General features: G+C 47.9%; 2 protein-coding genes across 2 annotated transcripts; one reads left to right on the forward strand and one right to left on the reverse strand.

The window, feature by feature from the left end:
• Positions 1–3,114: 3,114 nt before the first annotated feature.
• AGTR2 (angiotensin II receptor type 2) lies at positions 3,115–6,469 on the reverse strand. The gene is made up of 2 exons (XM_051630604.1): positions 6,190–6,469; positions 3,115–4,519 (listed from the first exon to the last, which is right to left on the reverse strand). Exon 2 carries the CDS (start codon positions 4,444–4,446, stop codon positions 3,328–3,330), a length of 1,119 nt encoding a protein of 372 aa, XP_051486564.1. The 5' UTR covers positions 4,447–4,519; positions 6,190–6,469; the 3' UTR covers positions 3,115–3,327.
• Positions 6,470–13,496: 7,027 nt separating this feature from the next.
• On the forward strand, positions 13,497–14,786 carry LOC127389759 (nyctalopin-like). The gene has a single exon (XM_051630576.1). It carries the CDS (start codon positions 13,497–13,499, stop codon positions 14,784–14,786), a length of 1,290 nt encoding a protein of 429 aa, XP_051486536.1.
• Positions 14,787–15,713: the final 927 nt, after the last annotated feature.

Consider the following 15,713-nt stretch of genomic DNA (forward strand, 5'->3'; position numbering starts at 1 on the left):
CAAATATTGAAGTTGTGTATTCAAGTCAGCTCAGGATGCTCAGTTTGGGCTGAGACTCCTTCTGCAATTCATTTAAGCTCCGAGTGATCAACTACAGATAGAAAAGGAAGCTGCAAAGAGGATTTGCTGCACAAACATGGCAGAGACCAACTGACCCTCGTAGGAAACCATTTTCCATCCCTCTTTGGAGAAAGACTCACTGACAGGCCCAGAAGTGCTCCAGGACATTCCCTTGTCCAAAAAAAATAAATAAAGCCCTGCTGCCACTCTCAGCTTTGACTCCAAATCCATCAGTATTTCCACCTCTTTCACCACAGGCTTTCCTCTCTGCTGCCACCAACTGCACCAGGGCAAAGGGGGTGCAGCCCCAGCCAAAATCCATCTGCTGCTCAGAAATGAAGATCCCTGCACTTGCAGACAGAGCAAGAAGCTGAGCAACCACACACGTTCCCAATGTCCCTGTCAAAATTGGGTGTATCTCTCTCAGGCACAATCTCATGGTCAGGTCTGGGGGTTACAGGATGACAAGGCTGGTTGGGGTGGGCTCCCAGGCCTGTGCACTCTGCCAAAGGGCTGCAGGGCTCCTGCCTTGGGTGGGCTTTCCTGAAAGGAAATGTTCTCCTGAAAGTGGAAAAAAAAAAAAAGTAGCCTTTAAGTTTGCAAGGAAAAAAACTGCTTAAATTTTTATCTGCATTCCTTTGTGGAAAATCCTGAAGTGATAAACACAGCATGCTGAAACCACAAAACCCCCCACGTTTCCCATCAAAAATATCTGAAAAATCCCATGAGAAACCTGAGGACGATGGAAGCAACTCGTAGAGCTCACCATTATTCAATTTGCTCTAAAAATAAAGCAAACCCCTAGAGTCAGCACCTCCCCCACTTTCATCTCAGGTTCCTCTGCAGACAGAGGTTTTGGATGTTTGTTTAACCATGCTGCTCAGGTTCATGACCTGTTAGAGGGACAAGACAGACCTGGCAGGCAGTAATGTCACATTGCCAAGCTCATGGGGTCACCTGGTTTGTCACTCTTGCAGAATATGACCTTCAAGGTAGTCTTTTTTTTTGAAGGAAGGGATTTTCCTCCCCTCTCAGTTTTGCCTCCCATTTAATACTCTTTTTGGTTCCCTGTTTCTAGGAGGGTACCACTGAGCAGCTGCCTCAGGCCCAGCAAGGGCTCAGGAATTCCTGCCCTCCAGCTGCAGCAGTGGGAGACGCTGTGTTGCTGCTCTCTCCTGGGGAAAGCTTTGCCCCCATCTTCTCCAGCCTCTCACAGGTGTAAATGCAACTGAAGCCAGATTTCAGATTCCTGTAGGATTTCCCTGTCTGGATAGGTCTGCACAACAGGCCGAAGACATAAAACATGTTAAAAACTCTTCCTTTTGAGCAGGTCCGAACTGAGGTGCAGGGAACGTGCAGTCTGGGCTTTGCTCAGGATGGGCACAGCTGAAGCTCTGGTGCTGCTGGGGGCAGATGTGGGAGCTCAGCTTTTGTTTTGAGACTACGAAGATGCCAGTTAATGGCACAGTCATGTTCTTGACTGACCTGTATTGCAGCAAAGGTAAAAAGCCTCCACAACCTCTTATTACTCCTCTGACCTTGGCTGCTTTGAACACCTGGTAATTTTCTTAGCATGATGTTTTGCTGTAGCTTGACTGTGTTGTGCTCCCCACTAAGCAAGTCACAGTTTTTCCTTCTACAAATCCCCAACACCCCAGACATTATCAGTTCCTCAGAACATTTTCAACAACAAAAAAAACATCCCAAGGAAGGCACATTAGCTGTTCTTCCGCTTTCTGGGACAAGCATCTCTCCAGCTACATATCCACTACAGAACACCAGACCAGGACAGGGAGAAGTGGTTATTTGTGATCAAGCCCCCATTTTGCCAAGTTCTGCACAAACTTTTCATCTGGCACCCCTCTGAGACTGGCATATTCCTTGAATTATCCCATTTTCATGGGCACCAGTAAAGAAACTTACACCCACCCTAACAGTAAAGGACAGTTCCTGCACCAGGTTCCCATGGCATCCAGGCACCAGCCAGTGCTGGGACTTCCAGGGGGGCCAGCCTCCTGGTTACCCACCTGACAAGTATAATTTCTGACACAAAACTGCCAAGGCAAACCTCAAGAATACCCTGTCAGCAAGAGTTCCCTGAAGCTAGTGATCTTTCAGTTACCCTGGGTCACCCAGCCTGGGAACAACCTGCTGGCAATTGAGAAAGTGCTAATAGATCCCTCTTTTAGATTGAGCATATCAAACCCCACCCTTTCTGAAAAGCCCAAGATCCCTTTGGAAAGGAAAATTCCACATAACCATCAAAAGTGACCTCAAAATATTTGTCAAATACTCCCATCCCCCCCACCCCCCTTTTCTTTTATTTACAAGTGAGTAAACTCCCATACTGAGATTTAAGTCTTTGGAGTCACACCACAGTTTTGCTTCTGGGTGCCAAGACAGTGACTTTGGCTTTCTGTACATACTACCTCAAAATTACAGCAGTAAACAACATTTAAAATGCAAATTCTAGACAATCAGCAAGTCCTTGCCCAAAGGCTGCTGGGCAGCGTGTGGGACCCTGCCTGCCCATGGAGCAGTGGGACATGGTGTGTTCAGTTCCTGGGGTGTTACTGTGAGGAATGACTACACTGAACCAAAGCAAAGGACCATCTGCCCTGCAAAGCTGTCATCTGCTAGGAGAAAGATATAAAAAGATGCATGTGGTTGTACTTTTCCCCAGGAACACTCTCCTGCCTCCAGCAGCTTGCAGGACCACATCTCCACCTGTTCTCAGGGTCCCAGGCCTCAGCCACCAGGAGGTATTTTTGTTGCATTTTACATATGACACCTCTAGTAATCTATTTTTAAAAAATTTTATCTATATGTACACACAAAATAAAGGTCAAAATATTTTCTTGCAGATAGGTACAGAAACACCTGCACTGGTTTGTTTACATATTCTCTAGTGAGAATCTCTTTTAGAAGATCAGTTTAGGGTAGAATCCTCAGCACCTACACGATTGTAGCTAAGGTGCAACGGTCCTTTGGTATCTATTGTATTTTTGTGCCACATTAAACACTCATGTGACCTCAGACATGCACAAGCTGATATTTAAAATGTCATCGATATATTTATTTGCCAGAATCTTCCCTCTCTGCAAAGTGCTCAGTGCAGAAGGAAGAATACAATCCACATGTATGAGAAAAGCAGCTTCTCCAAACAGCAAATGGGTGGGCACAACACAAAGGGAAGGGGAGAGAGGAGTGTCCCCACTGCAGGGACAGCCAGCTGCACTGCCATCACCCCACCTCGTGCCCCAGTGCCTACAGCAAGGACTCAGGCCCCTCTTCCCTGCCCACGGGGGTCTCAGCATCTCTGAAGCAGCTCCCTTTCCTCAAAGAAGAGTTCTCTCCACGGCTGTTGAACTGGTGAACTCGTCGCTTGAACAAGCGATGGAGTTTCTCCTGGAACTGGTTCCCAATGAAGCAGTACAGCAAAGGGTTGGTGCAGCTGTTGGTGAATGCCAAGCAGATGCCAAATGGCAGAGCTGTGTCGATGAGCCCGGTCACGCCGCAGTTGTTAATGATGTTCATGTGAGCCAAGGCATCCAAAAATGTCAGGATGTGGAATGGGAACCAGGAAATTAAGAAGGCCACAACAACAGCAGCCACTAGCTTTAGGACTTTGTCCCTCTTCTGCTTGGTTTTCCCAAACTTCTGTGCTTTGAGCAAGTGCCTCCTGATCCAGATGTAGCACGTGGTGATGACTGTCAAGGGGATGAAGAAGCCGAGTGCATTTTTCAGGAAGGCTGTTGCCACAGACCATTTTTCATAACTCTCATGAGGAAAGGCCATAATGCAAGCATTGACCCCCAAGCTTTCAACATAGTGAGCTTCACGAAAATAAAAAGTGGGGAGGGAGGACAAACAGGCAAGGCCCCACACAACCACTGCTATAAAATAAGCTTGTTGTGAAGTTCTTCTTTGAGAGCGAAGAGGATGGACAATAGCGTGGTACCGGTCCACGCTCATGCAGGTGATGAAAAATATACTTGCAAACATGTTCAAGCACAGGACAGAGCTGGAGATTTTGCACATGAGAGACCCAAAGAGCCAGTTGTACCCCTGCGAGTAGTAGGTAGCCCAGAAGGGCAGGGTGGCAAGGCACAGCAAATCCGCCACGGCCAGGTTGAAAATGTAGATATTAGCCACCGTTTTGGGGCCACTGTGACAAGAAAGCACCAAAACCACCACGCTGTTGCCAACCAAGCCCAGAACAAAAACCACAGAGAAGATTGCTGGAATTAGTGAGAAATGATAATCTGAAGAGGTGAGTGGGCAGGGAGGGGGTGGGTGCAATGCAGCTGATGAGTTTGTCAGTGCTGTGTAGAGGACTTGGAGAGTTTCTCTGGTGGTGACAAGCAGGGAGTAGTTGCTCTGCATGGTGGTGCTGGTGGAAAGGGAGGTTCTGCAGGAACTTCATGTGCTAGCAGCACTTTTCTATCATCTTGCTCACCTGCAAATCAGAAACTGTGTGTTAGATGTGCACTCTGCAGCCACCTTAGCTCTGGAATCACAGTCACCGTAGAGTAAAAACCATTTAAAATTCTGTCAGTAAGCTGAGTGCTGAATTACCAGGCAACCCTGCTGGACTCCTTTCCTCTGTCCCACTGACAGGACACAATTAGCCTTAGTGAGGTCACAGCACTTTTTAATTAGCCTGGCAAAGAAGCAAGCAGCTGGGTTTTATCTGTGATTACAGACGGTGCTTTCTGTGGCCAGCAGAGCAGAAAGATTATTGACTCAGGAGCTGGAGATATTCAGGGAACTTCTGTGCCCAAAGGCAGCACTGAAGCTCCTTGTGATCCTTTTCTCAGCTTTCTCCTACTATTTCCAGCACTCTGCACAGTTAAAATAATGTAGAAAGGCAGCACTTGCCAGTGGGGATCAGGTACTTCACCCCTGAAGGTCTCCTGAGACTTCACAGGCCTGAAAGCAGCCTTTTAACAAGGCTATGAGGAAAGCAAGCTTTGCCTTTTTGTTTAATTCATTGGGCTGGATACAAAGACCTTGAAGGGTTTTTGCAAAATGTCATTTACTGTCAGATTCCTTCTCAAAGCAACTCTGCATTTCCTGCCCTCACGACAGCTTTTAATCAAGTGTAAAATAAATATTTTCAATGTAGAAACCAGCAACAGACAGTCAAGTGCTCAGTCCTTGCAGGCATTGGATTTAACTAGTATTTGCAAAGCATTTAGAAAGACCAGGACTGGGTTTCAGCAGAGGGAAAATGTAGATACAAACCAGCTAAAACAGGAGACTTTCTTGACAGTTATGTCTTTGTTCCAGTCCATCAGCTCAAGTCTTCACCCTTAGCAGGACATTTTTCAAACTTTGAGACTTTATAGGCAATAAAAATTATCTCATACCCAAATATTTTCTTTTGCATAATAGAAAGAGACAATTCTTTTTTTATTAATTCCTTGTAGAATCAGTCAGGCACTTCAGAATTCTCAAGCCCTAATAATTCTTGCCCTAATAATAACAGAAATGTTGACCAAGACAATGGAGTTGGGTAATGATCTCTCAATCAGCAGAAGGCAACTGATCATTTCAAACAGATTTTTCTGTATTAACAGTTTGGTGTAGCTTAGCATTTGCTCCATGCAAAATATGCAACATGCTACTCTGAACATACTGACAAAAAATTAAGTTTCATTGTATTGTCTCAAAGACTATAAATTAATAAGAGAATGTTACTGCACATTTCTGCAGAGTACTGGTGTTTAAATTCCCAAATACTTGATCACAAGCCCACATTCTGTAACCAAACAGGATGACAAAGATTCAGGAGAGGGTCTGGGGCTCCATTTCACCCTAAGCTCTTGTGTCCTGAACCCCTCACTTTAACCTACAGAAGCTGAAATCTCAGAACTAGTCACCAAGCATTAGGTGTCTGACTTACTCCTAACAGAGGGACCACACCACACTTAATTTTAGCTCCATTACTGAGAACAAGGTTTCATTGACAAACAAGCTCCCCCCTCTGCACATGAACAACTGGTGGCTTAGAAGCTGCCTCCAAACTAGTCATTCCTACTATTACTTAAGACACAATGAGACATTTTAGGACAAGCTGAATCAAATCAATGGAAAGCATGTTCTAACAGCAGATAGAAAACATACCTCTCAAATCTCACACTCGTCTGGAGGCAGCTCTAGAATTACATGCTCCTTTCTCCTCTTCTCCTTCCAGCAAGTATCACCCCCAGCGATCTGCTCTCTCATATCATCCGTTTTCCCACTGGGAGACCTTAACCTACATAACTCAAGAGCTGAAATCCGAAAGCCTGCCAGCTTCTTTTCCTTTTGGAAGCAAAGCAGTTGGAGAGCCCCCCTTTCCAAGGCCACGTGAGCACATGCAGTAAATCAGGAGAGAGGAACAAGATGACAAGAAAAAAAAAAAAGAAAAAAAAAAAGAGAGAAAGAAAAAGGAAATCCACACAAATATCTCTGTGGGTTTTCTCCTGCAGCTCTTGGGCCAGGAGGATACACCCACATGCAACCCTCTTCTGTCCCCCAGGTGATCCTTTGTGAAAGGATCCATGGATCCCTGAGGGCAGGGGTATTCCCATGCACTCCCTGGAGCCCCAGCACTTGCTAACACATTTGAGAGGAGAATAGGCTGTTAGTCCTGGCAGGACTGACCACAACGTGAACACACACAGACAGAGACTGGAGGAACATCCCAGCATTCACACCAGTATTGCCTGTGTGAGGGGGCTGATCCTGACTCCCCATCAGCAGGAGGGGAAAGCCACTGCTCAAGTCCCTGTGGGGGGACACTGCTGGAACTGAGGGGGGCAGCTGGACAAATCCACGTGGCAGAGCAGAGGCTCTGAGTCTGCACTGGGGTAGCACAGGACCAAAGCAAGCAGGTGACGAGGCTGCAGGCTCACAGCTACTTCCCACTCACACAGAACTGAGTTCTTACATCTGCTTCTTCCTGGTGGTCCACCTGGCCCCAGTCTCGGCTCCATGGAAGAAGCTGCAAGAGGGCTGCTGGGGGATAAACACAAGGCCAAAATAAGCATCTCCTTCAATATTTTGCCCTGATATCATGAGCGTGATGTCCTCTGCAGCAGTGGCCCATCTACTGTGGACATGTGTGCTGTGCTCTCCAGGCATTGCTGCACATGTCACGTGGAAAGCAACCACAGAAGTCCCTGTCAGTGACATGTCCCTTTGCCCCAGCTCATCACCAGCCAGGGCCAGACTCAAGCTCATCCCATTCTTTAAACACCTTTGAACACTGCAGCCTTGCAGTGTGGGTGGGTATCCAGTTGTGGTGGCTTGGGGGAATCCTGGTGCCTGCCCTTGCTCTTGGACCTGGTAGCACACCAGAGGCAACAGGCATCAGAGGCTCCATAACCAGCTCTGCTTACAGTGAGGTGAACCAGAAGAGAAATGAAACAGGGAAAATAGCCTTTTACCAGCATCTTCAGAGGAATCAAAGGCTGAGCAGGCTGTGGGGAACAAGCTCCCTTTTCTGCCCAGCTGTTTCTTCGACCCAGAAACAGCTGCAGAGGGTGCTGGAAAAGCTGATCAGTAAATTGATGCACCTCCTGGAGGACAGCACTACTTGTCAAGGCAAGGAGAGTAGTCCTTGGCAGCTTTTGGCTTTATCTGCCTCATACGAAGAGTCCAGCTTTTGGAATTTTCTGTGCAAAAGGAGACTGGGTTATTTGAAGAAGGGGAATCCCACACAGCATTTCCATTTATCACTGTGCAGCTGATTTATGGCTTTCTGGACACAATGACAAAGTAGTCAGTGGTCAGGACCGTCAGGTTGCCAGTGCACCCAGTGCCTGTACTTAGGGCAAACGCTGGAAGGGAAAGAAAGCTGAAATAGCCCAAAGAAAGTACATGCTGAGAGCAGATAAACCAAAAATAGGCCCTAACATCACAGGTACCTTGAGGAGGGTAGTAGCAAATCACTGCACAGGATGGGAGACCTCGTTTGTCCCAAAGGGTGAAGCACTGCATGTCACAGCCAGAGTTAGAAAACATCCATGTCAGCACAGCTTTGTTATCTCTAGATATATATGAAACTCCCCAGTGCATACCTTCACACATTCCAGAAATGTTCAGTCTGATTTTCAGGCATCCCTTCCTCTTCCTTTTCCCACTCATTTGAGCTTGTCATGGAAAAGGCAGAGGTGGGGAGAGACCCTGGAACCACTGAAATGTCCATTAAAAAAAAAAAACATAGAAAAAAAAAAAGAAAAGAAAATTTGTAAAGGCAACAGTAACATTCATGACAGCTTGGGGACTGAAAAAGTCAAGATTTAACTAAAAATAGCAACTTTTGATAAACTATACAAATTAAAAATAAAAAATTATTCATCCACCCTAAGTCCTAGGTCTTGTTTTTTTGCAGGGAACTGCTGCTGAGAGGGATGGAATGTTCTGGACAGGCCGTGTACCCAACTGCACCAGCAGACCTGCCAGAGCCAGCTCCTGAGGTCAAACCTTGCCAGCCTGCCAGATCCTCAAAGAAACTTAGGATCCAGATGCAGACTGTATTCATGGGCTTCATTTGCTCCTTTTGGAGAAAGCAAGAGGGGAAAAAAATCTCCCATAACTGTGCTCCCCAGGATGTGTAACCCACGTAAGCCAGTGCTGCTCTGACCCCTTTGGTGCTGATTTACAGCAGGATGACCTGACTGTGTGGTGCTGGTGGCAGAAGCTGGGGACCCACCACCCACACACTGCCAGGAGAACAATGATCTCCATCATGCCAAACAAGAGGACTTTTGCACACATGGACTGAAACCATTCTCCTGGCAGCTGGGTTCTCCTAGCACTCCATAAACTTTTCTATGTATTCCTCCTCCCTGCATTTGTTTGTTTAAGGGTTTCTTTAGGGATTAATTGCTCAGTCTTGCAGGATTGGAGTATCTACCTCATCCTTCCCCAGCTGCAGAGCACTCCTGCAGAGAAGGCTGCTTTCTTGCATTCTTTTTGGGGCCTTAGGGTGGAGAGCAGTTGTGAGCAGTGACCAGTTGAAAATTTATGATGGCTGAGGCACTGAGTCCTTCTTGCATCTACCATCCATGGGTCTTTCCTTGGCCTGCTGGGTCTAAACATTGTCTCACATACCTCTAAAGCATCAACAGTTCTGACTGTGGGTGTTCTGCAAACAAATTGTTTTGGCTAGGAGGAGGAATTACTGGCAATTTTAAAGGGAAGACCTTGGTCAGTGCTTCACTTTCCCTCCTGGAGCCAGGATTTCATGTGGAAGCACTGAGCAGGCCTGGGAGAAGCCTTGCATTTCCACTTTGCAGCAGCACAGTGGTGAACACAAGGGCCAGCCAGCCAGGACCCATCAGAGTTCAGTAGCAGAGACCTCTGGTCCCACTTAACTGCTGGAAGAAGACAGTTTTTTAAGTAGTTCAGTATCTAGGGTGTGGTAGAAGCAGTTTGAAGAGCACAAGGATGCCTCTTGTACCTCCAGTGTGTAGACAACTTTTCCAAAGCATTTCTTTTACGAGATGTTTGAGTCCAGCAGATAGCACTGCCAAGACTGAAATGATCCTTTGCGAGATTGTTTGCTCCGACAATTGGCCGTAAGCGTTTTACAAGTTACTAAAAGCAGTAAAGCAAAGAAGCACTTCAGTGACTTTGAAAACACCCCTTGCTATGAAGGGCAGCGGGTGCCCACGGGCGCTGGCAGCGCCGCTCGCGGGGGGAGCACAGCAGCACGTCTGGCCTTGCTGCAGGCAGCACGACCTGGCCAGAGCTCCCTTCCTGAGGGCAGCACAGCTTCCAGCCATGGCCTCAGATACAGAGAAACCACCAGGGCTTGCCCACAATCAGGATAGAGCCTAAAATCCCCCTGGTGCTGCTATGTCTGAAGAACATCACGTCTGGAGCAGTTCAGCAGGGGAGACCTGCTCAGCCAGATCGCAACGGGAACCCACACGCAGCTGGCATCACAAACCACTTGTCATGTAATTTTCTCCTGCTCACTTCTCCCAGAACAGTTGCTGTGACAAGCAGCAGAATCACAGAATGGTTTGGGTTGGAAGGGACCTTAAAGATCATCAGGTTCCAACCTCTCTACATGAGCAGGGACGTCTGACACCAGACCAGGCTCCACAAGCCTCATCCACACATGAGAGTTCACCAGCTAGCTAAAGCTTTGGGGAAGTCCGAATATTTTTGACATTTTTGTATTCCAACTCATTTAATCTTCCTTTTTAAGCTATCAAGTGATTCTGCTCACCTCACCTTTGCCCACCAGAAAGTTTACAGAAAGCAAACCTGGCTGTTTTAACTCATTAGACCAGCAAAGCCATTCCAGAGTAGATGTTTGGACTGCTTGTATCAAACCTCAATTCTGCAAAGAGGACAGGGCTCCTTAAAATCTACAGCTTCAGGCAAGGCTCTTGACATCAACTGCAAACAATTTCTGAAGTGGGTGTGATGGACTATAAATCCCAAGTGTCAGATAAATCAGTGACTGAAGACAAAACACAATCATGGTCATGCAGTGGGTGGAATACATTTTAACAGAAGACCTGCAGTGGGTCAGCCTTTCCATTCTAGCCAGAAGGATGAGCCACCTCAGCCAAAACACATGATGCACTCCAGAAAACCCTCCTAGGGAGGTGGAGCAAGACAACTAAAATCCCTGCATGTAGAGCACAAAGAGCTGAGCCTGGTAAAAACAGCCCAGGAGCTGAATGCTCATAATTGAACAGATCATAGTGGGAAACTATTTGTTTAAAAGAGCAGCTAGAGAGAAGTTATGTGGATTGTTCTTCTCAAGGACCATGTCTTTACCTTGTCTCTGCAGCATCCGATGTGATGGCTGCTGCTGCCTGCAGTGATGGTGCTCAGGAAGCTGAGGCAGGGCAGGCTAAGCCCCAGGGCTGCTTCTTGCTAAGGGGGCACTGCAGCACACACAGGAGACACCTGCCATCAGCATCTTGGGTCAACACACAGCCCCCAGCAAAGGTTTAGCCCTCCGTGGTGGTGAGTGGTGGCACACCACTGCATTGCTTCCACTCCAAGGGCAGCTGTCACCAGAGCTGCCATCAGTAGGTGTGGCCCAGGCAGCAGCCAGAGCCAAAATCCTGGCAAGGTAGCTGCCACCTCCAGCGCATGATGGAATGATTACAGGGAGCACCTGGAATTGCCAAACTCGTGACAAGGTGTAAAAATCTGCTTGTTTTGGTACCTATGGGCTTCCTTGGGCCTACAGGGTCTGAAGCAAGAAGACATTCTGCAGCTGTGTGGTCCTGTTTCATCACTATGTTTTAGTCCAGTTAAGTGACATCTGGCAGCACTGAGCTCTGAGAGCTGCATGCTTTTGGTCTCTGAAAGTTTCCAATATGAAATCAGGGAGAATCAGAGCAACCACTGGACTTAAATAAGGGCTAGAACACGGCAACAGCACTGGAATTCCAACTGGAAAAAAAAGCCTACGACAAATAACAAGGACACCAGAGCAAGCAATCCCTCTTCTTCAGCCTGAACCATGAAACTTCAACTAGAGCTGAGACCATTCCTGGCAGACACAGCAGCTCACTCATCCTGCACAGAGACCAGCAGAAACCTGTCTCCTTCACAAGGGTGCAGAGGCAAAGTCATGGAGCAATGGATATTTATAGCTGTGCTGCAGCAGGAGATAAGAGAAGCTGTGGTGATCTCAGCTGCAGGAAACGCCTCCAAAGAGATGTCCTTGAAGGACCAGCCCCAGATGAGCCAAAAACAAAGATTCACCCACCAAAACCTTCAGCACGGCTCCAAATGTGAGCATCTGGGTGGGGTGAGCAGTGCATGTTTCCCCCTTCCTCTGGAGCTCCCAGGACAAGCAGCTTGGAAAGGTGCTGTCACTGCTGCTCTCAGAGTGAAGACCAGTTTGGCCCCAAGCAACATTGCAGCAAAGCCTGTCTAACTAAATAAATGATGTTGTTTACAGCTGGAAGGTAGTCTCCATTACACAACACAACCATCCCAGCCAAGCTTCCAGGGAGGAGAAGCTGTTCTTTGGGGGTTTGTTGTTGAAAGAAAATAATGTTAAGAAAACAGAACTAGCTGAAACCAACCCAGGGATTTAACAGCACAGGAAACCTATTCTGCAGAGAAACCAGTGGATCTGCAAATTTGTCTAATTCACTTACTGTTGGGCATATAATCTATCTGAGTTTTTAGCCACTGTCTGGACAGAGCTGGCTGAGCAGCAGAGAGAAAGTAAACCCACATCTGTAAAAGATGAAAGACAAAAAAGCTGAGACAGACCAAGAAATTAAGAGAGAGGAAATGTACCTGAAGGGAGAGGGCTAAGAGAAGGTGCTTCAAGCACAGCAAAAACATGAGAACTCCAGCAGAGAGAAGTGAGGGGGGCAAAGAAAAATTAAGAGTGAGAAGGAAAAAAAGCAGCAACCATATCACTGGTTGCTCTGTTGGCCCATGAGCTGCAAGGTCCTGGTCTAGTCCTTTTGGCATTGTATGCAAAATAATCAACCTGCAGACTGCTGATCCCAGGCGCATCCAGCAGCCCCCCCCCCCAGTCCCACTTTTCCTTTGCACTCTGAATATAGGATAAAACCAGGAAGGGGCCCAAGGACATGGGCTTTTAGGGACCCAAGCTGAGCTCTAACTGCTCAGTGGCACCTTCAGAGCTGCTGGAGACAGGCAGGGCTCTGGAAAGGGCAGCTTGCCCTCGGGGTGCTCTGCTCATGGGGATCGTCTTTTATCACTCGTAGATGGCTCAGGGCTTATCCCCAGAAGAGGCTTCACCAGACCTCAGCACTCCTCTGCACCTTCCTGGCTCTCAGCCTCCTGAGTCTCCTGTTTTTCCACAGAGGATGAACAGCCATCATCAGGGCTGTGCTCAGGGCTCAGCAGCAGCTCTGCTTTCCTTGACATGGGGATCCTGGCCTGAGCCCAAGGCATCTGCCAGCCCGTGCAGCCACACCAGGGGCAGAGCTCCCCACTTAACAACCCCATGGCAGAGCTGCTCTCAGTTGCCTTTTCTGAAGCGATAACTAGAGAAAAGTACAAATATCCACCCCCAAAACTGGCTTTTTAAAGCAGATCCTGAGAACTGTGAGCAACCCAGGAGAGGAGCCTCTCCCAGACAGATCCTGAGGGGAGTCTGTTACCTGCTGCTGTTTGCAGAGGACAGGAGGTGGGAAAAACCACTGTCAGAGCATGATGCTCAGCTGAGAAACCTCCCTGCCTCCCAGTAATGCTCTTTCCAGCAGGGCGGCACTTAATCGGCTTCTGTCTGCTAAAGACTTGATCCCTGCTGGGCTGCAGCAGGAGGAACCAGCTCATTCATTCTCACTGTGCACTACAAGCACAGCCCAACCAACACCGCCATGCTCGTGGGTCCACCTATCGAAAAGGTACATGCTCTTTTTCTTGCCTTCTCTACTGTCCACCTGGTATTAGATGCAGCAGCTGACTTGTGGCTGGTCATGTTCTTTCTTGTTATATTTGTATTTACTTGTGCAGCCAAGGCTGGACTGAATCTGAATCTCTCTGATTCGTGCCCAAGCATGTGCAAATGTGCACCTGAAGAGATCACCTACTGTACCAGAGCCGGGCTGAGAGCCCTCCCTGGAGAAATAGCAGCATCCACCATCTCTCTAAACCTCTCAAATAACCATTTGCGGAGTCTGACCACCACCACCTTCAGAAACCTGACTTTCCTCCACAGCCTCTGGCTAGATGGAAACAACCTGACTTTCCTGTCCCCGGGGACCTTCCATGCTCTCAGCAAGCTGCGAGAGCTGCACCTCAGCAGGAACTCACGCCTCACCTACCTGCACGCAAACACGTTCAAAGGACTAATAAACCTCATCAGCCTGGATTTGTCCCACTGCAATATCTTCGAAATACACCCACTTCTATTTTCACACCTGCCTTCTTTAGAAACACTTGATTTAGCCTCCAATAACATGCGGTACGTCCCACAAGCCTTTAGGAATCTCTCCAGTCTCACAAGGCTGTCACTGGAGGGCAACCACATAGAAGCCATCGGCAGAGATTCCTTGAAGGACCTGGAAACCCTGTATGATCTGAATCTCAGGAAGAATCGGATATGGATCATTCAAGACGGTGCGTTTACAAAGCTTCTCAGATTGGGCATGTTAAATTTAGGACACAACTTCATTGCTGATTTGCCTAATCAGCTTTTTGACGGGTTGATCCAGCTCAAGACCATGCACCTTGAAGCCAACAGAATCACTGCTGTCGGCTGCACCTTCAGACATCTGCTGAACTTGAGAAACTTGTACCTGAACAACAACCAGATCTCCTCGATCTCAGACTCGGCTTTCTTGTACATAAACAAGCTGCACTTCCTTCACCTGAGCAAGAACAACCTCAGCTCCCTCCCCATCCGTTTGTTCGCCGACCTGCCGAAACTGAAGTACGTGTTTTTATCCCAAAACCCCTGGAAATGCGACTGCAAGATGCTTTGGTTCTGGAGGTGGACAGCAACGCACCGGGGAGCGATCAGAGGGCTGCACTGTGCCTTCCTGGGCCCTCACAACACCACAGCTCTTCATTTTGCCCACCCAGGGGACCTGCTGGACTGCACAGTGCCACCTGAGCTGGCAAGTGAAGACAAGTGCAGGTTGGCCAGTACCAGCATGGCTCCCAGGACCTCCACTCTCCCCCGCAAGGTCATCCTGCTGGCACTTGTCTGCCACACATGGTATTTTCTGAGGGGATGGGACACCCCAACTTTTGATAGGCTTTAAATTATAAAGTGGAGGGCACTAATTGACTTTCTTGCTGTTTTTTTGTGAACAAGGGTTTTCATTACAGGTGGGCTTTATACAGAAATAGAGGGACTTTATTATACAAGAATAAATGCTTTCATTCCTGGGCAATGCTCCCATCTTGAATGCTGATATGAAAAGTCAATGTTAATGCTCATGGGGTCAAGTCACAACAGGGGAGCTTCAGATTGGATATCGGGAAAAATTTCTTCACAGAAAGAGTGGTGAGGCCTTGGAACAGGCTGCCCAGGGAGGCGGTGGAGCCACCACCCCTGGACTTGTTCAACAAACAGGTGGACATAGTGCTGAGGGAGATGGTTTAGTGGTTGGGGGCTGTAGGGCAGATGGTTGGACTTGATGATCTTGAAGGTCTTTTCCAACCTTGATAATTCTGTGATTCACGTGAAGAGGAGAAGTTCACTTTACCAAGTTCAGGGCTGGGGTTTGTGCTGGGTGAGGCAACGACAGACAAGAAGGCTGAGGTACTCAACAATTTTTTTGCCTTAGTCTTCACTGGCAACCACACCTCCTGAATGCAGAGACCTCAAGGTAGAGACTGAAGGATCAAAGTCCCTCCCACTGTAAGAGCAGATCAGGTTCGTGACCACCTGAGGAACCCAAATACATATGTAAGTGTGCTTGCAGCTCAGGCCAACCTTATCCTGAGCTGCATCGAAAGAAACACGTCCAGTAGGTCAAGGGAGGTGATTCTGCCCCTCTGCTCTGGCAAGACCCCTCCTGCAGTGCTGCCTCCAGTTCTGGAGCCTTCAGCACAGGACCTGGACATGGACCTGTTGGAGCGGGTCCCGTGGAAGATCACAAAAATAATCAGGAGGCTGGAGCCACTCTCCTATGATGACAGACTGAGAAAGTTGGGGTTGTTCAGCCTGAAGAAGAGAAGGCTCC

Source organism: Apus apus, chromosome 12 (assembly GCF_020740795.1).
Source record: "Apus apus isolate bApuApu2 chromosome 12, bApuApu2.pri.cur, whole genome shotgun sequence".
Lineage (NCBI taxonomy): Eukaryota > Metazoa > Chordata > Aves > Apodiformes > Apodidae > Apus > Apus apus.